Source organism: Sabethes cyaneus, chromosome 2 (genome assembly GCF_943734655.1).
Source record: "Sabethes cyaneus chromosome 2, idSabCyanKW18_F2, whole genome shotgun sequence".
NCBI classification, from domain to species: Eukaryota; Metazoa; Arthropoda; class Insecta; order Diptera; family Culicidae; genus Sabethes; species Sabethes cyaneus.
This window is the reverse complement of record NC_071354.1, coordinates 72,216,190-72,241,125: the sequence shown is the minus strand read 5'-3', so window position 1 is coordinate 72,241,125 and position 24,936 is coordinate 72,216,190. Positions and strand designations below refer to the sequence as shown.

Here is a 24,936-nt window from a genome sequence, read left to right as displayed (position 1 = left end):
AGGGTATTATTTATCCGGTATTCTTGCAACGTACCCTGTCCACAGTGTCTTTCCAGTTTTAGCCACCTGAATATTGCTTTCGCCGTAGAGCAATTGCGACTTTCGATTCTGCTCGGTGCTCGGTAAATTGGCGACGAGTAACCCAAGATCAAATTCAATGGAGATGACTGTTTGAAACAACACAAGCCACCCTGGCTCAATGCTGCTGATGTCGACGACGAGGGTCATACAACTAGCCCCGTAACTTTCCTGTACTCTAAACAGCAGAAATTCAAAGGGCTCGTTTTCTGGCTGTCCTCAAATCTCGGTGGAGCTTATTTCAGGTCTCGAATGTTACGTACATACTGCACCCCGTATCACTAACATCCACCACCCTAGCACCATTTCACCATTTCCCTTTTTACACTGAGCAAATAAGACCGAACATCCCACGTTGATGTCTGATTCTCTAGCATGACGTACTTATATCTCCATACTTCTTACTAACTAACTTTGCTTCTGCATCTCGTTCTCGAAGATCCATTGAATAAAGTATTTTAGCCGATGGATCCCACAAGCTTGAGAATGTTCCACGATATTTCCACCCAACCATAGATTCAAATGATATCACACCCAGTCGTGTATGCGAAAAAGCATGTTGTGAATATGCACACATTTTTACAATGCTAACCTCCAAGTAGTACTATCAATTCTGGATGCAGCCAAGGTATTTATTGTAACCTGGTTTTGCTGCTCGACTGCTCTATTTGATTGCGAACTCACTACTTCTTTATTCGCCCAAAATAATATGTATGCAAAGTTTTAAAATGGTGAACCATTGTCATTTTGTAGAATAATTGGGCAGCCTCAAAGCTGAAATATTTCGCAATGTGTAGCGTTCGTATTACTCGCGTCCGTACTTTTTATTTCTATGGAAGAAAAGCCGACGTGTCGACGATGATCAAAAACTTTCTAGAACCATTGATTGGCAAGTTAATTTTCATTTACAGCCTTGGCAGATGGCTCATCGGAAAGGATCCTGCTTGAAAGAGGCAACGGTGGACAAACAGGTTTCGCAGTTCTTTACAAAATATTTTGCTTCCCCGGACATGCCAGACCACAAAAACAAATCACTTATTTACTTACTTCTACCAGCAGAGACTCGGGTGGCTCTTGCCACATCATGAATTCTTCTCCATACTACTCGGTCCTGGGTTTCTCGTCGCTAATTCGTTGAGCGTCATAAGACATATGCAAGTCGACTTCAACCTGTCCGAGCAACGTTGGGCTCCTCTATTCCTGGTGCCGGTGTTGTGGGGAACGGATTTCACTGCACAGTCGTCCAGCATCATTGCGACATAGCCGGCCCACCGTAGTCTCCCGAATTTCGCCATGATGGGAATTTCTACAAGTAGTGCCTGCATCTCTCGATTACAACATACGCCTACACCACTCTCCGTTATCCGTTTGTATTTCGCCAAAAATAGTCCGCAACACCTAGCGCTCAAATACGGCAAGTGCACGCATGTCTTCCATAAGCCAAGCTACTGTCTCTAGTCCGTAGAGGACTATTGGTCTGATTAGCTTTTTTACATCGTCAGTTTTGTGCAGTGGCGTATGCTCCTTGATCGAAGCGTCTTGCGGAGGGAATCCAGAGATGACCAGAGATCCCAAATATATGAACTCATCAACCACTTACAGTTCATCGCCGTCAACAGTGACTACCTGTGGGAGGTACACGTTGTTTTCTTTGGAGCCTCTTCCTACCATATATTTTATTTTCGACACATTGATTTGTAGCCCAAACCTCCTGGATTCCGTTATGGTCTGGCGTAAATTGGCTCCTTCGTCCCAAGGTTTCTAGTAGTGATGTCGAGGTCGTCTGCGAAGGCTAGGAGTTGGCTTCTCTTGCTGCAGATGATTCCTCTCGTTTCGATGCCCGCTTACCAGATCACACCTTCAATAGCGATGTTGAATAACATACAGGACAGTTCATCCCCTTCCCGCAACCCTCTGAGCGATTCTCAAGAGTGTCTCTGACACACGCACCTAAGACATCACACGCTCCTGGTTAGCTTTGATCAGCCGCGTCAGTTTGTCCGGAAAACTGTACTCGTGCATTATTTGCCAAACCTGTTCGCGATCAACTGTATCTTACGCTGCCCCGAAATCCATGAAAATATGATTCGTGAGTAAGCACTACGTCGTCGAACTTGTGACTTTTTAATACGCCGGAGTGTATTCTGGAACTCCCTAGGAAGTTGAAAGATCGGCAATTTTACATCTCGTCTTTACAATTAATATTCCGATTCCGAAGATCCTTGTTCGTTCATCCTTTGTGAATTGATCTTCTATGGTGGCGACTTATACCTACGATACCAACTGTGTCTATAAGAGGTAAAATGGGCAGTAGTATCAGAAAATTTCGATTGTTATTTGGCTTTAGTAACGGTTATGTATTGTTGAAGTATGTACTCTGATAACAAACAATAATAAATTAAAGTTCATAATCAATATAATTGTACTAGGTCATTGTAGTGAGGGGAGCACGTCGCGAGGATTCTAATAGTTCGATATTAATTTTGATAGTTTGTTTATCTCGGTAATCCATGTTCGGAGAGATGAACAATAATTTTTCTTGTTTTAGGTGTAACTTTTCAGTCCATAAAAATCGACTGGAACAAAGATTCGTACTCAAAATAAAAATATCACCTGATGCATTGCAAAATACTAATTTGTAATCAACTGTAGTGCCTCATACGCACCCGTTGCATTCAAGTTAGCATTCAAGTTGCACAGGAGATACTCGGCAAATAAATGTCGTTAATTCGATTCGATTACCAATGCAGCTACTGTGCTAATAATCTAGTGCTTTTTACACCTTCTTCGACCACACACCTAGATGGTAGTCGTCAAAACTCGAAGCACATGACACATTCCGACATACTATGTGTCATGGTGAAAAAATTAAACTAATACGTATAAGGTTATTATTTTGACATATGTATTAAATACTAATAGAATCTGCTCTAAAGTTATTTTGAAATATCTTAAAGATGGGGAAATAAAATACACTGGAAAATGAAGATAAGGAATTGAATGTTGGTGTATTTTAAAAGTTGTTAATTCCTCGGCTTCCATTTTATTCACGTAAGCAAAAAACGATTAGCAGCTGAGCAGAAACTGATAGCAGCTGATCTTAAAATATTAAAGTACCTACATACTATTTAGTGGTTGCTGTGATATAGAATAAACCCCGCTTACATGTGTACACGCTTTCGCAAAATATATTAAAGAACCTTAAAATTTTTATGTAGAAAATCTGTCTACTAGTACTAATACAATCAATTGATGTAAACCATCGATGAGAGTGTCTCGTAGGAAACAGTCTTACGTCATATTTATTTCTGATTATAAACATGGCGCAGTTGTGACTTTCCTATTTTATTACCATACGACATTGCGTATACTGAACAGCCTTCATGAAATTCGGAGAGAAATCCATACTTTGTGTATAATTATGTTTGAGCTTACGACAGGTTACTTGAATTGGCCGAACGAACATTTGCGCCAAACCTACCAACAATTTACATCCCAACAAAAGTAAGTCCGTAACGAAGCCATCCCTACATTCCTTACAGACGATATGTAATGAATGAAACAAAGCTAATCTTTAAGGCCTCTCAAAATTGATTGTGGTAAGCTGATTGTGGGTTGCTTAGGCCTTAACATGTAATGTGACTGGATATCTATTTACAATCATTGCTTGTCGGCCGTCGTTCAAACTATCATTCTAATTTATCACTGTTAGGCATGCACACAAACAGCTTCGAGCAGAACATGTTGATCGCCTGCGATTTCTCCGTCAGCCATTTCCAGGGCTTGTGAATCGTTATGTAGTATACTGGAATGCCAAGAACGATGATGAATGTGCCGATGGCCACCTCAGCGGGTGACTCAAACACGGAAAACACCACCAGAAAACCAGCCGTCAACAGGAAGATTATCGGAATAATCAGAGACACCTGGTGAAAAGTTGTAAAAGCATAATCAGAAACATATAGAAAATGAGTTAAGTATTTTACTACCTTTATCGGTCGTTTGGCTTTCGGTTGCTTCTGGCGTAGGCGAAGTAAGCCAGCGACGGACAAGAAAATGAAAAGAATTTCCACGTAGCTGACGTAGTTGATAATGGAGAAAACATCCCGGATGAATAGCAGCACTAGCGTTAGAAGGCACTGTAGGCAAATGGAAAATGTGGGGTTATTTCAATTCATTGATTATACATGCATGTATACTTACCAGAAATATTAACGAGGGAATGGGAGTCAAACAGCTCACGTTGATCAGCGATATTGCTGCCGGCAGGTGACCGTTGCGAGCTCCTACGAAGAACAAACGAGACGATGCGAAGATCGCTCCGTTCAGTGAGCCAAAGGTAGAGCAAGCGACAAACAGCGGCATCACCCAAGCCATGAAACCGAGCATTTTATCCGCAAATGTGACCTGAAATTGAATTAAGAAGGTATTATTAATTGAAATATTCTGCTTTGGAGCCACAACTAATGGCGTCGAAATTATGATAATAGAATTTATTGATTTTTTAAGCCCTCTCAGAAATCCTTACAATAGCAATCAACTGATCAGCTAACTCCCAGAAGGAGCGGCTGAAGGTGCTGGTGAAAATCATATTTCCGACAAAACGTGACGTCGTGGTCATAATGGATGATGAGACCTACTTGACCCTGAACGACAACGACTGATAGGGGTCGGGTATTTGACGTCTCCCGCCAAGAAGGTAAGCGATGACGTCAAATGTATCTCCCACGCCAAGCTCCGGAGTGAAGCGGTCAGTACGAACAAAGTGTCGAGCGTAGTTGCTTGACGGTTTCAAATGGCTGCCGCGAAACAATTGATAATGCAGTCATAAAATTTGTTCCATTGAATTACCTTTCGTACTTTTTCTTTGATCACCATCCGAAATTAGTTAATTTTTCTAATGCGTGCATCTGTTGAAAAATTACTTTCAATTCTAATAACCCCGATCTGAGTGGAAGAAATGACTGGTGTGATGGCGAATGCAAGCAGTTAGTGGAAGAGAATAATATAGGCGGACAGGAAATATTCCAACACCGAGCGAGATCTAGTGAGGGACGGTACAGACAGACGCGGAACAAAAAAGTGCAAACAGAAAAAACCGGATAGCGAAGTGATGGAAGAACTGTACTATGTAAACGATGCATGGAAGTTTCATAAGACGCTTAACAATCCGGGCAAAGGCTATGATCACAAGCCGATATATGCCGAGATTTCAAACTTTGTCTTCTCGCGAACAAGTTGGTTGAAAGGCTGAAGCAGCACTAGCGAGGCGACCAGTAGCCAAGCGATCTGCTAAAATACAGTGGTTTTATATGCCATGAAGCTGGGATGTTAAAGTAGGCCAACTAGTTGATACTATGCGTTTTGAGCGTAAAATTCTACGACCAAACCTTAGCGCTAGTTGGTGGATGGAGTACGTCGCAGGCAAAGCTAACCAAGAACACAAGAATACTGATACTGTCATGTCATACTGATAAAGCACGATGAGCTAAAGTGTGCTGCACATGTAGCGAAGATGTCAGATAGAAAAATGGTCAATGACTTTGTGGCAGTTCCCATACTCGGTCTACTACCAACAAATTAAGTAATTAATCAATTAATACCAATGTAACGAGTAGAGTAGAGTAGAGTAGAGTAGAGTAGAGTAGAGTAGAGTAGAGTAGAGTAGAGTAGAGTAGAGTAGAGTAGAGTAGAGTAGAGTAGAGTAGAGTAGAGTAGAGTAGAGTAGAGTAGAGTAGAGTAGAGTAGAGTAGAGTAGAGTAGAGTAGAGTAGAGTAGAGTAGAGTAGAGTAGAGTAGAGTAGAGTAGAGTAGAGTAGAGTAGAGTAGAGTAGAGTAGAGTAGAGTAGAGTAGAGTAGAGTAGAGTAGAGTAGAGTAGAGTAGAGTAGAGTAGAGTAGAGTAGAGTAGAGTAGAGTAGAGTAGAGTAGAGTAGAGTAGAGTAGAGTAGAGTAGAGTAGAGTAGAGTAGAGTAGAGTAGAGTAGAGTAGAGTAGAGTAGAGTAGAGTAGAGTAGAGTAGAGTAGAGTAGAGTAGAGTAGAGTAGAGTAGAGTAGAGTAGAGTAGAGTAGAGTAGAGTAGAGTAGAGTAGAGTAGAGTAGAGTAGAGTAGAGTAGAGTAGAGTAGAGTAGAGTAGAGTAGAGTAGAGTAGAGTAGAGTAGAGTAGAGTAGAGTAGAGTAGAGTAGAGTAGAGTAGAGTAGAGTAGAGTAGAGTAGAGTAGAGTAGAGTAGAGTAGAGTAGAGTAGAGTAGAGTAGAGTAGAGTAGAGTAGAGTAGAGTAGAGTAGAGTAGAGTAGAGTAGAGTAGAGTAGAGTAGAGTAGAGTAGAGTAGAGTAGAGTAGAGTAGAGTAGAGTAGAGTAGAGTAGAGTAGAGTAGAGTAGAGTAGAGTAGAGTAGAGTAGAGTAGAGTAGAGTAGAGTAGAGTAGAGTAGAGTAGAGTAGAGTAGAGTAGAGTAGAGTAGAGTAGAGTAGAGTAGAGTAGAGTAGAGTAGAGTAGAGTAGAGTAGAGTAGAGTAGAGTAGAGTAGAGTAGAGTAGAGTAGAGTAGAGTAGAGTAGAGTAGAGTAGAGTAGAGTAGAGTAGAGTAGAGTAGAGTAGAGTAGAGTAGAGTAGAGTAGAGTAGAGTAGAGTAGAGTAGAGTAGAGTAGAGTAGAGTAGAGTAGAGTAGAGTAGAGTAGAGTAGAGTAGAGTAGAGTAGAGTAGAGTAGAGTAGAGTAGAGTAGAGTAGAGTAGAGTAGAGTAGAGTAGAGTAGAGTAGAGTAGAGTAGAGTAGAGTAGAGTAGAGTAGAGTAGAGTAGAGTAGAGTAGAGTAGAGTAGAGTAGAGTAGAGTAGAGTAGAGTAGAGTAGAGTAGAGTAGAGTAGAGTAGAGTAGAGTAGAGTAGAGTAGAGTAGAGTAGAGTAGAGTAGAGTAGAGTAGAGTAGAGTAGAGTAGAGTAGAGTAGAGTAGAGTAGAGTAGAGTAGAGTAGAGTAGAGTAGAGTAGAGTAGAGTAGAGTAGAGTAGAGTAGAGTAGAGTAGAGTAGAGTAGAGTAGAGTAGAGTAGAGTAGAGTAGAGTAGAGTAGAGTAGAGTAGAGTAGAGTAGAGTAGAGTAGAGTAGAGTAGAGTAGAGTAGAGTAGAGTAGAGTAGAGTAGAGTAGAGTAGAGTAGAGTAGAGTAGAGTAGAGTAGAGTAGAGTAGAGTAGAGTAGAGTAGAGTAGAGTAGAGTAGAGTAGAGTAGAGTAGAGTAGAGTAGAGTAGAGTAGAGTAGAGTAGAGTAGAGTAGAGTAGAGTAGAGTAGAGTAGAGTAGAGTAGAGTAGAGTAGAGTAGAGTAGAGTAGAGTAGAGTAGAGTAGAGTAGAGTAGAGTAGAGTAGAGTAGAGTAGAGTAGAGTAGAGTAGAGTAGAGTAGAGTAGAGTAGAGTAGAGTAGAGTAGAGTAGAGTAGAGTAGAGTAGAGTAGAGTAGAGTAGAGTAGAGTAGAGTAGAGTAGAGTAGAGTAGAGTAGAGTAGAGTAGAGTAGAGTAGAGTAGAGTAGAGTAGAGTAGAGTAGAGTAGAGTAGAGTAGAGTAGAGTAGAGTAGAGTAGAGTAGAGTAGAGTAGAGTAGAGTAGAGTAGAGTAGAGTAGAGTAGAGTAGAGTAGAGTAGAGTAGAGTAGAGTAGAGTAGAGTAGAGTAGAGTAGAGTAGAGTAGAGTAGAGTAGAGTAGAGTAGAGTAGAGTAGAGTAGAGTAGAGTAGAGTAGAGTAGAGTAGAGTAGAGTAGAGTAGAGTAGAGTAGAGTAGAGTAGAGTAGAGTAGAGTAGAGTAGAGTAGAGTAGAGTAGAGTAGAGTAGAGTAGAGTAGAGTAGAGTAGAGTAGAGTAGAGTAGAGTAGAGTAGAGTAGAGTAGAGTAGAGTAGAGTAGAGTAGAGTAGAGTAGAGTAGAGTAGAGTAGAGTAGAGTAGAGTAGAGTAGAGTAGAGTAGAGTAGAGTAGAGTAGAGTAGAGTAGAGTAGAGTAGAGTAGAGTAGAGTAGAGTAGAGTAGAGTAGAGTAGAGTAGAGTAGAGTAGAGTAGAGTAGAGTAGAGTAGAGTAGAGTAGAGTAGAGTAGAGTAGAGTAGAGTAGAGTAGAGTAGAGTAGAGTAGAGTAGAGTAGAGTAGAGTAGAGTAGAGTAGAGTAGAGTAGAGTAGAGTAGAGTAGAGTAGAGTAGAGTAGAGTAGAGTAGAGTAGAGTAGAGTAGAGTAGAGTAGAGTAGAGTAGAGTAGAGTAGAGTAGAGTAGAGTAGAGTAGAGTAGAGTAGAGTAGAGTAGAGTAGAGTAGAGTAGAGTAGAGTAGAGTAGAGTAGAGTAGAGTAGAGTAGAGTAGAGTAGAGTAGAGTAGAGTAGAGTAGAGTAGAGTAGAGTAGAGTAGAGTAGAGTAGAGTAGAGTAGAGTAGAGTAGAGTAGAGTAGAGTAGAGTAGAGTAGAGTAGAGTAGAGTAGAGTAGAGTAGAGTAGAGTAGAGTAGAGTAGAGTAGAGTAGAGTAGAGTAGAGTAGAGTAGAGTAGAGTAGAGTAGAGTAGAGTAGAGTAGAGTAGAGTAGAGTAGAGTAGAGTAGAGTAGAGTAGAGTAGAGTAGAGTAGAGTAGAGTAGAGTAGAGTAGAGTAGAGTAGAGTAGAGTAGAGTAGAGTAGAGTAGAGTAGAGTGGAGTGGAGTAGAGTAGAGTAGAGTAGAGTAGAGTAGAGTAGAGTAGAGTAGAGTAGAGTAGAGTAGAGTAGAGTGGAGTAGAGTAGAGTAGAGTAGAGTAGAGTAGAGTAGAGTAGAGTAGAGTAGAGTAGAGTAGAGTAGAGTAGAGTAGAGTAGAGTAGAGTAGAGTAGAGTAGAGTAGAGTAGAGTAGAGTAGAGTAGAGTAGAGTAGAGTAGAGTAGAGTAGAGTAGAGTAGAGTAGAGTAGAGCAGAGTAGAGTAGAGTAGAGTAGAGTAGAGTAGAGTAGAGTAGAGTAGAGTAGGAGAGATTTAGCTCCCCCTAGAAAAATTGACTTGGCCGACCAATAAAATGGTCGAAAAAAATACCGGGGCTATATCCCCCCCTAGAAATGAGCGTCAGTTCCGCCAATGGAGTAGAGTCAAGTAGAGTATCGGGACAAACCGAGAAAAGCATAAAAAGATTTCATTTGGACAGTTATTAGTGATAAAGAAGACAGTTGATGGCTTCACAAGGAAGCCGGGTCTTAAACCAAAGTAAAGAATTTTTAAATGATAGACAGTATACACAGCGTTTTAAGATTTATATTCTGCTCTTTCATTGGTCAAGTTGACAAAAAATCATTATTAAACTAGCCGAGAGGATAGCGAATCATGGATGTAGCTACAATAAATAGAAGGACTTTATTTTATCGAAAACTATCAGCCGCATTTAAATACATAGGATATACTTTTTGAACTGTTGCATTTACATACAGCTTCAAGATAATTTGGGAAACGGTTTTAGATAACGAAAAGCGAAACCAGCGAAAACAAATCGGTGACGAAACCAACGCAACGCATATAGGAAATGCGCGAAAAATGAAATTAATGGATGGAAAAACCAGTAGGTACCAATGTCCGTGAACTGGAGTGAAGTGGAGAGTGCAAATTGCATATCAGATGGAAGATATGGTTGTCCATAAATTGCTACACATTGTGATCAAAAATAACTTCAATAAATTCGTTGTTCAATTGTTGTGTGTTGTGTCCCATTACTGAAGCACAACCCTAGACATATTCAAATGGGCTAATGAACCCATAAAATTAATTTGTTTAACCAACCAAACATTAGCAAAGTAAAAAAACACCACACTTACCGCGACAGCCTGCGAAGACAACATAACATCGGGAGCCAGAACAGCAAAGTACGCTATATTCGTGACTACATAAATGATGGTCACCGTTGGCATACTGATGCATATCGCTCGAGGAAGATTGCTGAAACATCGCAAATGTGTTGATTATTTAATTTTCACTAATTGTAAATCATTTCAATGTTAAGTCACGTACCGGTAGGGATCTTTCAGTTCTTCCGTTACAAAATTTAAATAATTCCACCCCGAATAGGAAAACAATCCATTGTAGAATGCTAGTGCAATGAAGCCCGGCTGAACTTTAGAGTTTTCGAACGGATTTTCCAACAGTTCCGTATTTCCGCTGAGCAAGTACCAGGCGCCTGCGGCCACGATCACCAACAGTGCCAGCACCTTCATGCCGGTGAAGGTCTCCGTTACGCGGGCCACCCATTTGACGTTGTAGCAGTTGATTGCGGTGAGCAGACCTGTTCTCACGAAATATGAATAAATTAAGCGTTTTAATGAGTCAGTAAACTCTTCTGGACAGCTCTACTTACAGGTTATGAGTGCAGCCAGCAGGCGTACCGATTCGTACGGTGGCTCACAGGTTGGCCACAGCGGTTGCAGTAAATACTGGGCAAACGTAATTGCAGTGATGGCGTTGCCAGCGGGAACCAAAATTAGCAGTGCGACCCACAGATACAGAAACGCTGGCAAAGGTCCGAATGCTTCGCCTATGTATGCGTAATCACCGCCGGACTTGGGGATCATGGTTCCTGCGAAAGAAGACGCATCGCTAATATGAGCAAGTGTATCATTTTATGCAAAATAACCAGATGGTGGCTTGTGTTATGGTAATTTGTTTTATTTTTATTGGGTAAATTCATTACTACGTTCGACGTGTTGGATGTTTCAGCTCATATGGTCATCTATTACATATAAGAATAAGGAATTTTCAAAGTTTGGGATGACATCTGGGTAGTTTCATTATCATATTTAACTGCATCGATGTTTTAGCACAGAGGAGTAAAACCATTCAAATTCTCTGATATGATAATATTCATCCATCCGGATCCTGTGTATGGCATTTCAAAATGTCAAAGTTAATCGAAAATCTAAAAGCACTTTCACTGGAGTCACTAGATTAAAATATTATTAGAGGATCCATATTTCGCCAGGATCCATAATTCGCCAGCTTGATGAATCCAAAGCCTTTTTGCATATTTTTGGAAGACTTAAAAGAAATTATTTGATGAATTGGTAAAATTGATGTCCTCAAATTGAAACTCCTTTTGAAACGGAAGTTATGGGCGAATACCAAAAGGTGGCCTACCCACGACGACACTCCCCTACTAGGTATGGTCATGGTCATGTTTTGGAGGCGGTGAATTTGATAAGTCTTAAGGCAGGTGTACAAACATAATAACTGAGAACGTTGTGCTTAGCACCCACAACACCCGCCAGGGCATGTGGCTTAGAGGCGCTGGTTCAAAGGTACATGAGTACCAGCGAGCCACATGCCCTAGCGGGTGTTGTGGGTTCGAATCCGCTTATAATCCCCAGATTATAGTTTGGTTTGATCCATGCACCTTCCAGTATTGGACAAAAAGTAGGAGTCACAACGACTACTTGTCAAGCGTAGCTACCAATAGCCCCTTCCCCTCACCTTTCCGCCCTTTCCCCTCCATTCAAAAAAATTATTACTTTCCCCTACCGTCCCTTCATCAGAAAATAGTGCTGATGTTTTGAGTTCCGAATCTTACCAGGACCTAGGTAGAACCCAAAACTAACACCTGGCATGTAAATATAGCGATAATTGTCTATGAGTAATTGCGTGTAAAATTAAGACCGACTATCTAGTGGAATTATTCGGTGAACAACCAATTGGTTCATTTTTGAGGTAAGTCACACTTGCAGACCAATTTAGATTGAATGTAAATCTGACACAGCCTGTGATTTTTTTTTATAACGGTAGTTTTTACAATCGATGAAGGGAATGGTAAAAAAGTAATGAAATAAAGGTGTTCATAGTATCCAAACAAAGGGGAACAAGATGTGAAGGCGAAAGAGCGGAAAATTAGGTTAGGGAAGGTCATTGAAGCAACGTTTAGAAAGTATGTGTATCGTTCCTCTTTAGCCAAGCTGCGAATTGACGTCTTGTCCCATCTCGTTTGGATACTATGATCACCTTTGTTTCATTATTTTCTTCTACCCACAGGGAAATTTATAATTTACCCACAGAAACATTTAAAATTGCCATAACTTGAAAACGTTCGGGTTTAAGAAAAAAGTTTATATGTAAAAATTTGTCCAAACTTAGGCGTAAAATTTGATTTTGTTTAAGTTTTACAAAAAAATAAAATTTTGATAGGGTATGTTGCTACTTCGTCGTAATTGCCTATTCCCGTCCTATCCAATACAAATTATTAAAAATATCAGCGATTTTTATGACACATAATGCAAAATTAGTTATTCCCTAATATTTTAGTTTGTTGCCTTTCATACACGACCAATCAAAGTGAGCTGAGATCTATTTAAATGCTTTTTTCATTAAAGAATTTCTAGCAACCAAATTTCCAACGGTTTTTCTTGCGACGAAGGAGGAAATGTCGACTAATCGTTTCAATTTCCGTCATTCATAAAATGAAAATAACTCACACAATGCATTGTTGTTATTCTGCAGCCGGGAAAACTTGCATAACCTACAGAAATTTTGCAGAATAACATTTGTCATGCTGTCCTACACAAATACATGCGTGCTAGCTTCGTAAAAATTATTGTGATTTTTAGTTCAGACGATGAAAAATTTTGATGGACGGATTTTAAAACGGTACGACGAATTTAAAATATAAAGTCAGTTGCGAAATTTTAATCAAATGCTTTATTAATCGCTTTCTAGTGAATTCAAAGGGCACGGATCGGAAGGTAAGTGTGTTTGAGTCAAATCACCAGCAGAGCTTTTGGAGTATTCATTAAATCCACCTAAGAAATGATGAAAATTAGAGCGGCTTTCCTTACTACGACGGGAATTAGAAATAAACCCTATTTTTGAAAATTTTGATTTTGTTTGAGTTTTACAAAAAACTGTAGAATTTGGATATTGTTGAAAAACTTGTTAAATTTCAAAGATTTTTGTTTTTAAATCCGAAAGTGTGTCCATCGATACCCGCATAAATGAAAACAGTTGTGAAAATGTTCATAATCATATCGCTATTATAATCCTTATAATCCACCATACGATCAACGGTCACAGTACATTGCGAAAACAAAAATTTCGATGGCGTCTAACATTTACATTATGGTTCAACCATTATCATTATGTTCATCATATCTTACGCTGCAACAATATGTATGGAAAATCACTCAATTTCTTATGTTGAACATTCTTAACGACCCATTGTTTTTATGGTTACTTGTCGAATAACCATAACTAATATAGTTGATATTATACCAGGCAACAGTTTTAGTACGGTGCGGCAACATTTTACAAATGGTTCTAGTTTGGAAGATAGATGGTGATATCCATGGTTAGAGTATTGTTCCAATTAATGCGGGTAGCTCTTCACAAGATTTTAGGGCATAATTTAAGCTATCTTTAAAAAGAAAATAGACAAATCGGAGGGGATGGTTTTGAGATAATTGACATTTTATGATTTTATCATGGTTTTGAAAAGTTTTTTCGTAATTTTTTCCTGAAAATACACTTAATTTCTTACAACCTTCTTTTGACCTTATTTTGATCAAATAAGTAGTTTTCAGATGATTTTTTGAAAAAAAAGTAATCTCATTTCTTAATACGCCCTTTTGAAAAGTTACTCTTGAAAAAAATCAAATGAATTTTTGCGTGGTATCCAAGGGGTCGGTCACTCGGCACAGCCGTTTTTATGTTAGGCGACTTGAAACGAACCGAACTGTGCCGGTGCTGTACCGAAAGTGCCGAACTGGAAGATTTGTTAAATTCGTTAAAATCTGATAGATCTGGCAACCGTGCGAGATGATTTTGACAACTGGCAGTGCTCCCATTTCATATGTAAAATTGAACCGGAGGTGTGTAAAGCCCTATAAATGTTATTTTTATAAGGCTTTAGAGGTGTGCCGTTTGCTATCTCTGCAGTGCCGGGGCACTATGTGCTGAGTGTCCGACCCCTTGGTGGTATCCAACATATCAGAAAAATTTCATTCCAATCCAAAATAGTCGAGTCAAACCGTTTTTTTTTGTTGAGTTGAGCTAGAATTGCTCAATAAGTCTACATCAATGATTATTAATCAACTCATAGTAATCCGCACATCAATAGGTTTTGTAAAAATCAATGCGACGATATGCTTAAGGGGAAACCGAAAGTGACTCAAAGATGGCTGGATAAATGGCTACCGTTCGAAGCATGTATTGTTTTGCACCTTAAAAATGCATCTGTATTGGCAGAGCACGCTTTCGCCACGGAATCAGTGCTTCCAGTGCTGTTATAATTTCCTAAAACTTGTCATTCCATTCATCGATCTGCTATATATCAACAAACGCTCAGTAAAACATAATTGCTAATGGAAAATAAATTTAACTGATCATATCGATCATTACGTGTTCATAAAAGCGACCAATGTATAATTTGGAATTAGTTAATAGATACTTTGTTGCGCACATATTTCATTGTACTAGCGGTTTCCGAAAAAGCAGCAACACAGTATCAAACTTTCGTCACATCAATGAGCTTTTAGAGAGCTTTCAACTCTCGCCGCATCGATAAGCTTAGATTGATATAAACAAACAAAACGCAAGCGCAGAAATCAAAAACTGACCTCCGATGCAAACGGATTAATTAAACATCCTAGTGATTCTACGCATTATTCAGTTGCTGCTGTTAATCTTGATTGAATCGGAATGCCTTGATAAAGAAAACAAACCATATTTCGGGATGTTTGTAGTCGGTGCGGTTGGCTGCTGATCAGGTGTGTTTATGTTTGCAAGCTCCGCTATTTGACATATGTTACCAATACTAATGCAATATTCAAATAAACGTTTAGGTTTTTAACGAACACATGAGATGTACAGTAAAGTGTTTGTCGCACTAACACAATAACGTGAGCCACTTTCGGTATCGCCTTAAGTCAAATAGGTTCTTCACTATACAGAAAGTACGTACACTAGAGGCTAACGTCGCTAAATCAAAACATCATGCGATGGAAACTGTTTTGAAGCAATCCAGTAGAACGGAGTAAACGTTTTAAGGCGATACCGAAAGTGGTTAACGTTATTGTATTAGTGCGACAAACACTGTACTGTTCATCTCATGTGTTCGTTAAAAACCTAAACGTTTATTTGAATATTGCATTAGTATTGGTAACATATGTCAAATAGCGGAGCTTGCAAACATAAACACACTTGATCCGCAGCCAACCGCACCGACTACAAACATCCCGAAATATGGTTTGTTTTCTTTATCAAGGCATTCCGATTCAATCAAGATTAACAGCAGCAACTGAATAATGCAAGCCCATGGCAGACAACCATGTTCTCGCCGCCAACACCTCGTGTGTGCGAAAATGAGATAGCAATTCAGCACTGCGTTTCACTCAACTGCCAGCAGTCTGATTTGGGCCCGCTGTCAAATTTTGAGCCTAGGACATGCTGTCGCTGACGTTTACTGCAGCTCGATATAGAGATGTCGATGGGGTGGAATAATGCGTAGAATCACTAGGATGTTTAATTAATCCGTTTGCATCGGAGGTCAGTTTTTGATTTCTGCGCTTGCGTTTTGTTTGTTTATATCAATCTAAGCTTATCGATGCGGCGAGAGTTGAAAGCTCTCTAAAAGCTCATTGATGTGACGAAAGTTTGATACTGTGTTGCTGCTTTTTCGGAAACCGCTAGTACAATGAAATATGTGCGCAACAAAATATCTATTAACTAATTCCAAATTATACATTGGTCGCTTTTATGAACACGTAATGATCGATATGGTCAGTTAAATTTATTTTCCATTTTCAATTATGTTTTGCTGAGCGTTTGTTTATATATAGCAGATCGATAAATGGAATGACAAGTTTTAGGAAATTATAACAGCACTGGAAGCACTGATTCCGTGGCGAAAGCGTGCTCTGCCAATACAGATGCATTTTTAAGGTGCAAAACAATACATGCTTCGAACGGTAGCCATTTATCCAGCCATCTTTGAGCCACTTTCGGTTTCCCCTTAAGGTACGGACATTCAGTTGCAATATTTCTGGGCAGGGCTTGAAAAGGGATCGCAAGTTGAATGTGACTGCCGTGAATGCGAACTTTCCGCATTCAAACTCCGCTTTTTGAACGATCATTTGACTGTTTTTCTTATCCAGTCAATATGCCGCTTGCGCTGCTGCCGTCTTACAATTCATGCGGCATCTCAGCAAAAGCAAACAGTCAATCTCCCGTTTTGCTTTGCGCTTTGAGAATATAAACTGCAAACTGACTGGAAGCATACGGTGACGTATTTTTTCGTTTCTCTTTTTGTCTCCAAATCGGCTGCTCACAGTAATAGTTTGTCACCCGGACGTCGGTCCGACGCAAGCAAAATATTCGTTTGTATTGGACGGAGTCCGACCGACTTCTTCCATGCACATGTAGTGGTTGTTTTTTTTGTAGTATTGAATCATACGATTGTGCGGTTGCTTTTCGTTAGCGTGGTGATTGCCAGTCATTTGACTGTTTTGCAGTCATTCGCTGCTCCAAACGGTAAAGGCAACTTGATCGAAACGAAAATGTCAAAAAGCATTAGAACGCATTCATACTGTTGCGTGCATTCGGCGTTTGACTGAGCAAACTGCCAGTTGTGTTATGCATAGCGTTCGTATTCCACCTCTAAACGGACGGTGTGAACTTGAATGCGCGTTGGTGTGACTGCGGTAGAAAAAAAGGATCGGTCGAAGCCCTGTTTCTGGGGAGTCAATTTCGAGAAGATTGTGGTGATCAGGGTACGAAAGTAGATTAACTGGGTCTGGCCGGAGTAGTTTTTGGAAAGCAAACCACTTCTCGAAAGTGTACGGAACAAGAAGCTTCCGAAGCTCGCTAAAAAATTTATTGTCCGGCAAGCAATGTGCGGATCTGGCTAAAAGAGTCAGCCGTTCATCACATCAGAGACCACCAACGGACAAAACTACAAGGACGAATGCCTCCAAAAGCGACTTTTATTCTTCTTGATATTTCTCAAAAATCCGATACTGTTTTGGCCGGATTTGGCATTCTGCTACTATGCCCGTTCCGTCTTAGACTGATACAGTAATGGAAAGAGAATAACGTTCTTAAAAGCCCAAAAGTGAACTGTTCAGCCCCTCATTTCAAAAGTTTCGTAACATCAAACAGGATTTGCACATTTTCAGTGATGGTAAATCAATAATATACAAAACGAAAAGTAAAGGACCAAATATTGAGCCTTGCGGCTCACCCAACACAATTGGGAGCAGGGCGCAGACGGGTGGTCCAAATTAAATACTGGCTGGTATCTGTTATGAACTCAAAAGTTTCTTTTCATTTAATTCAACTATCAGGGAATTCACAAAATAACGGGTGACAACTAAAATGTTGGAATTTTTGAGGCACCTATGCACAAACGGACTCAGAGATAAATGAGAGTGTCTATGTGTTAGCTCTCTCTCCTCTTTCTGCCAGTATTTTTCGTTTTGTTTATGCTTGCCAAATTTTGCTCAAAATGGCGTCAAAACAAGAAGCATTTCTATTTATTTATTAGTCGTCAAACAAAGTAGACCACATATATACATTATACATTACGATAATTATTTCGCAACCACGTTGTACACTTCTATCAATTCCCCATATATCTCGGCAAAAAGTATACGGTACAACATTTCAAAAACGAAAATGTTACGGCTTCGTCTTTTTATCACAATCTGAGATCCCCAACAACTACTCGCAAGTAAGGGAGTGGAAGACCCACCAAAATTACTACTATAACAACACTACTTCAACAACAAGGATTCTGTGAGCCAACGGGATGCCGCAAAAAAGTTCAACTGTTCCGAACAACGTACATCTGCAAAACATTGAAAATAGTTGGAATAAACTGCCGAAAGAAGACAAGAGCTCCAAAATATTTGGAGGGACACATTTGATAATAAATTATTCCGGAAAATGCTTTGTTTTGCACAATGAAAGTTATTTCCCTCTTTCGAAAACGAACATTCCCGGAAATGATCGATACTATTCCATGGATTGTTCTACTGCATTTCCGAACATAAAATACAAGTTTGAACATAAGATTGAACAGAAAGTGATGCTGTACATTACCATTTCCGAGAGAGGTTTTTTGAAGTCATGGTTCAAGCCGTCTGGTTTGGCTATCAATCAAGGTTTGAAGAAAATGTTGATCCCGTTTCTTCAAAAACATAGTTAGTTAGTATTTATCAGGATGCGGTGGCAGATTGTTGGGATCACGCAATGGTAAGCTTTTAAACGCCAAACGAATAAACCGTTTCTGGGCGTGTTCATTCCTAAGGTACCATGTAACTTGATGAGGATGCCATACAAAAGACGTATTTTTTAAAATTGGCCGGACGAGGGCCAACAATCCTATAATGTGCGCACTGTTATAAACTTGCTCGAAATTTCCATCCAGAGTCAGAGCAACATCGTTAAAGAATAAAATAAACAGCAGCCGCCCGAGATTGCTGCCTTATGGGATTCTAGATTTGTTTGAGAAAGATTTTGACTTATGGCCATTAATCTTCACTATAAGTTCGCACCCCATTAGATAAGATTCCAACCAACCTGTCAGTTGTGTGGAAATACCAAGACGGGATAACTGGGATGTAGCAGTATTTACGATCAACTTTGTCAAAAGCTTCCTTCAAATTCGCATAAATTACGGCTACTTTTTTCCATGTTAATCAGATTTGTAACAACCGATCGTCTAGGTTACTCAACCTTCGAGTGCCCATGGAAGATCCATCCAGCACCTGATCTCCAAGCAGTCAAACTAGAAATCTGCTTGCTGAAGATCAACAAGCCTACCGGCAGAGCTTGCAGGATCGTCGGAAGTACAACGTGCCCCTGCATCACATCTTTATTGATTTCAAAGCAACATATGATACAGTCGATCGAGACCAGCTATGGCTGATAATGCACGAACAAGGTTTTCCGGATAAACTGACGCGAATGATCAGAGCTACATTGGACCGAGTGATGAATTTCGCTACCATCTCCGGGACACTCTTGAACCCTTTTGAGACGCGGCGAGGGTTGAGATGTGGCTTATCCTGCATGTTGTTCAATAGGATAGGATCGCTCTTGAGAAGGCGACTCGACGAGCGAGCATCGAAACAAGAAGCACAATTTTCACCAAAGGTTGCCAATTCCTAAGCTTTGTAGATGATTTTGATATCATAGCTAGCAACTTTGCGACGGCGGAGTCAATCTACGCCAGACTGAAAGTGGATTGGGCTAAAAATAAATATGTCGAAGGCCAAATACATGAAAGAAAGAGGCTCAAAACCTTTGACGGCGACGAACTGGAAGTTGTAGATGAGTTCGTATATTTGGGTTCGGTGGTGTCCGCGGACAACAACAATAGTTAAAAGCAGCGGGAAGTCGGGTCGCAAAACGCTACGACCAAGAAGCATACGTCGCCGTACAAAGCTGACCATGATACAAAACCCTTATGATACCGATAGTTCGCAATGGACTTGAAACCGTGACATTGCACACGGCTGTGTTCGAGTGAAAGGTACTGTAGGCAGTATTTGGCGGGTAAAGTCGCTAGGTTGTGGTGGACCGGACACGTCGTAAGGATGCCGGACGACAATGCGACGAAAACAGTTCTCTTCAACAACCCAGCCGGCTCCAAGAACAGGAGGCTCAACGTGCAAGAAGGTTTGACCAGATCGAAAGTGATTTATGACTTCTGAGACGACTGGGCAATTGGCGACGAGTTGAATGGAGACGACTGCTTGAAACGAGCAAAACGAAGGAAGTATTTTGGTATTAACATTGAAGTTATCGGAAATATAGCATGTTTTACACAGATTTTCCATTTATCAAATGCAAAATATCGATCATCTATGACTCTAAATATTTTTATCGTAAACCATTCGATAAGATCTTGGCTTTCTTCGCATTGTTCTCAAAGGGGTACACGATTCATTAATGTTTGGATGTGCCGCATGACTAGGTTTTCTTGTAAACGAGGGTTGGCCACTTTCCGCAGGACGTGTGAAAACTGCTCGCCGGACAACAAAAGGTGTACTCAGGGATTGTCGTTATAGATAGTTTTAAAATGGTAAATTATTGTCACAAACAAAATCTTAGGTTTGGTAATATTGAAAATATTACTGTCACAGAAATAATATTTTTTAGAAAATTTACTTTCAAATTTAATGTTAACTATTGTTGAAGTCAACAGAAACTTTCGGCAAAAGCTTCTTTAGTTTGCAGGAACATATTTATGAAAGCTCTATAGAGGAGGCATTACTGTACTCTACTTATGTAAATAACCGCCAGTAGCCTCAATGATTGTAAGACCAAGTTTACATTTAAACGTCGTACGAAAAATAAAAAAAAAACACCATCCAAACCGTCAACATACTTTGATGTCAAAACATTACATCGGCTACATCAGCACTTTACAAGCAAATGTTTATTTTTTCGGTTTTTAAAACAACGCAACTGACAACGACTTGGCATGGGTCACGGATCATTCCTAACCCCCTGCCAAGTTGTAGAAAACCCGCTTGTTGTCAATTAACCTGTTATCAGCCGAGAAGTGCTCTCTCCTGATTGTCTCTGCTGACGAAACGCATACAAGGCGACCAGATCAACGACAAACCTTGCTTCTCACTGTTTATGCTCGAGTACCCAATAACGACAGCTGATTAGATTTGCGTATGAATGAATGAATGAAAGTAAGAGAATTCTATTCTCATCTAAGTATACACATTGCTCCTTCAGAACTAAGTAGAATTTTCTTCAATGTAATAGAATCTCTCAAGATTACTCCAATCGACACTACGTATTTTAGCTGATTAAATTTACTATATAACTTACCGAGTTCAGCATAGCACAGCGCTCCAACCATACTGAGGACACCGGAAAAAATCCACACGATGATTGCCTGTCCGATGGAACCCGAATACAGCAGAACACCTTTCGGAGACACAAAAATTCCGGCCCCAACGATCACACCCACAATAATTGCCACTCCGTCCATGAGGCCAAGCTCCTTTTTGAGCTTAATACCACCCTCATCGCTATCCGACAGGTCTGGCCGCAGTCGAGAACTGGCATTGCTTCCACGTCGGCTCAGGTTCACCGATTCGCCGAATCCCTGCACCGGGGCCAAACTATCTGCGACTGCAACTTTTGCCATTTAGTTTTGCTCATTGACTACTTGCACAGTAACACTCAAAGAAGTAACAAACTTCAATTTACTTATTTACTATCTAATACTTTATCAATTGACTTCACGATCACTATTGTTACACTTTTGCCGTTGCGTTGCTACTATTAACACTATTGTATCACAATCATCGTTATACGTTGGACCACGGTCTAGGTCAGCACAAACGGTTCAGGACAACACGTTCAATCCGAATGCGAACTGGAACTGAAGGCTTGATCATTTCAGAAGGCACAACCGCACACCGTTGAATATCTTTCTACTGAATGCTCCTTACTCCGTTCGAAACTAGCGATCATCGAGTGGGGATCTGAAAGAAAAAGAAAACAAGGTGAAAACACCGGATGAAGAGTATCCAAAAAGGTACCCAATATCCAAATGGGTATCGGGCAAAAGCCATCGTGTCGATCATTATGATCGACCAACCGACGAAAGGATGGACGGAGAAAAATGGAAATACGAAATTCGCTCACCATTTTTGGCGGCGTGGCAAATCGATACCACCACCAGCCGGGCAAGTTACAATAGTTTCGAACGGTGCTCGAGAATCGTGCATTAAAATGAAACACGCAGAAGTTTTTGGATGTTCTAGCAGCAAACGGTCGTTTCGAAACAGAAAAAAAACAGAAACTTTAGACGTGTCCGGGTCACTCGAAGTCGTATCGCGCTTGCTCTGCTGGCAACGTTTGAAGTGGTACTGAACTGACTGAGTGGAGCACCGTCAGACCCGAGAACTTACATGTGGTCGTTTGCAAAAAAAACTATCAGTATGCTGCTCCAATCGTTTTTCGTAGAGAAAAGTATTATAATCAAGGCGGGAGAATGGAGAGTTTTAAACCGGAGAACACGATTAACTGTGTTCGTAGATTTTTGATAACAGATGTATACCTAGATATTCGACAAGAAAAACTTTTCAGATATATTGCTTGGAAAACACGTTGGTTGTTTCAACCGCTAATAAGGCCATTACAAATATTTTATAAAGTTTTTGTCCTTCCGGTGTTGGACCACTGAAGGAAGGGGGGCGAAAAAAAACAAAGAGATTTTTTAATCGAGCAAAAAAAAGTTGATTTGAGGCATTTTTACTTAAAGTTTAAACGTGAAAACCAAATCTATTCTTGTTTTTAATATATAGGTACGTTATTATTTTCCATGCGAAAATCTGCGAAAAAAGACAAAAACGAAAGAAAATTTTTTCGGATTTTCGGAAATTCCGTTGTTTGAATTTTCATTTCTGTTTCGTGCTAAAGGTATTAACTCAACTCGTACAATCATTTGTCGAGTTTTTCAAGCTGTAGAACCCACAGACAATTGCTTTTATGAAAAAAAATTTAACTCATGTCCTACAAATTATTTTTTTGCCCCTCGATTTTTCAAGCCAATTCCAAGGGGAGGGGGGGGGGCGGTGACAAAAACTTTTGAAATTATTTGCAATGGCCTAATAGGATTGGAGAATTTGATAATAAGTAGGGTTTATTTCTAATTCCCGTCATAGTAAGTAAAGCCATTCTAATTTTCATCATTTGTTGGATGGATTTAATGAATAATCTAAAAGTTCTTGCGCTGATTTGACTAAAACACACTTACCTCCCGATCCGAGAACTTTGAAATCACTGAAAAGCGATTATTAAAGCGTATTTTTGAAATCACGCAACTGACTTTATTTCCTAAATTCGTCGTACCGTTTAAAAATCTGTCCATTAAAATTTTTCATCGTCCGAACTAAAAATCACAACAATGCCCAAGTAACATTTGTGTTGTATAATAGCCTATCAAGTATTTGATGGGAATTGGTTGTACAAAAGTTTAATAACCTATTAGACAACAAAAATGTTACTTGGGTGTTTACGAAGCTAACGCGCATGTATTTGTGCAGGGCGGCATGACAAATGTTATTCTGCAAAATTTTTGCAGGCCAGTCAAGTGTTCTTGGCTGTAGAATAACGACAATACCTTGCATGAGTTATTTTCATCTATGAATGACGGAAATTAAAACAATTAGTCGACATTTTCTTCTTCGTCGCACAAAAAACGTAGGAAATTTGACTGGTAGGACTTCTGTAATGATAAAATGATGGTAGACAACAAACTAAAATATTAGTGAATAACTAGTTTTGCATTGTGGGTCATAAAAATGCTGATATTTTTAATAATTTGTGTTGGATAGGACGGGAATAGGCAATTACGACGAAGCAGCAACATACTCTATTCTGTTTTGTTTAAGAAATGACAATTTAAAATATTTTGATTGTGAGCTCATCTCATGTGAAAACTTTAGAATTTGTTTATACATAGCTATTTGTATCTTGAATTGCACCTTGTGCTAGAAAACTCTTTAAATTGAGTTGAATTCTAAGAGATAGATTATTTTATTCATCATTCATAAATAAATGATTTTCACATTCATATATCACTTTCATTTAAGCATAGCAAAAGACAGACTTTCAGTATCATTACAACTTCAACTTATTTTTAGTAATAATTAACTAAAACTGTTTTGCAAAATTATTTTTGTGTGCATCTTGTAATTTTTTATTGGCATGAGAGAATTAACCAACAATAAAAGGTTTTTGGGGTTTGGCCGGCTTTTTTTGTATCGAAACTGTTTAAATATAAAAACTGATATTCTTGGATTTGACACTACTAAAAGATTGAAAAATGTCAAGCACTCTCAACCCACTGTGATTAGTACGGCTATTGTTAGTTTGTTTTGTCAAAATTGTGACTCCCCAACGACGGTGGCGAAATATGCGTAAAATAGACTGATTAATTCCTGAGGGGGAACCTCAGACATTACCCGTAGGATGTAATACGATTGGGAGTTATAGATTTTTTTTCAGTTTTCAGAAGTTTTGGTGTCATTATGATTATTGCAAATAACCATATGTAAACCATATAAGGTTCTCATGCGACCAAGGTTAAAATTCAAATACTCGACATTGAGTTTGGTTGATTTTTAGCATAAATCTCAGCAGCTACAAATTATGATTTTCAAAGGACGATACTGGGGGTGCTTAATGGGTGGCCACAGGGAGTGTTTGAACCTCGAAACAGTTTGAACCTCAAAAGTTCGGCATCACGGAATTGATAGAAATATGTCACAAAGGCGAGAATGTGTGGAGGATCCGTGACAGCAAAGCCCAATTTTACCAGAGCGATGAACCAACGAGCTGGGAACGGGCCTGCGCAGAATGCAGACTTACGTAATGGACTGGAAAGTGATCAACGAGAGGATGTGCATGTTGAAAATAAAAAGCCGTTTCTTCAACTAAACCATCTCAAACGTGCCTTGTCCACCTGAAGGTAGACCCGACGACGAGAAGGAAGCGTTCTATATACAGCTGGATGCAAAGTACGACAGCTGGTCGCCGCGGGATGTCATCATTGTCATCGGGGATATGAACGCCCAGGTCGGCAGGGAAGCAATGAATAGATGAATAGGTGATCGGGCCCCATTGCTTGCACTGGGAACAATAACGGCCAGCGATGCATCAACTTTGCAGCTTCCCGAGGGACAGAAGCACTTTCTGTCCCGCAGAGATATCCACAAAACTCCTGGAGGTCACCTCCCAAGTAACAATTTGGGTTTTATTACACTCTTATGATGGCATTCAAGACCAAAATTGGTCTTAAAGACCACCATAAGAGTACAATAAAACTCACATTGTTGCTTGGGCTGACCAACGAACCTTGAGCCAAATCGATCATATTCTCATTCAGAGCCGGTTTTTCTC

General features: G+C 39.8%; 1 protein-coding gene across 2 annotated transcripts in view; it reads right to left on the bottom strand.

Annotated features, from left to right (window-relative positions):
* Positions 1 to 3,230: 3,230 nt before the first annotated feature.
* Positions 3,231 to 24,936, bottom strand: part of LOC128733952 (Y+L amino acid transporter 2) — a 35,810-nt gene continuing 14,104 nt past the window's right edge. Inside the window, exons 1-8 of one of the 2 annotated variants that reach the window (XM_053827862.1) lie at positions 21,676 to 21,860; positions 20,851 to 21,512; positions 10,382 to 10,600; positions 10,039 to 10,309; positions 9,846 to 9,966; positions 4,282 to 4,485; positions 4,068 to 4,217; positions 3,231 to 4,004 (exon numbers count right to left, since the gene is read on the bottom strand). In XM_053827862.1, coding sequence (XP_053683837.1) covers positions 3,768 to 4,004; positions 4,068 to 4,217; positions 4,282 to 4,485; positions 9,846 to 9,966; positions 10,039 to 10,309; positions 10,382 to 10,600; positions 20,851 to 21,172 — 1,524 coding nt within the window. In that variant the 5' untranslated portion in view covers positions 21,173 to 21,512; positions 21,676 to 21,860 and the 3' untranslated portion in view covers positions 3,231 to 3,767. Of the gene's footprint in view, positions 4,005 to 4,067; positions 4,218 to 4,281; positions 4,486 to 9,845; positions 9,967 to 10,038; positions 10,310 to 10,381; positions 10,601 to 20,850; positions 21,513 to 21,675; positions 21,861 to 24,936 lie in introns of those variants that run through there. The other variant, XM_053827860.1, reaches the window with a different exon arrangement.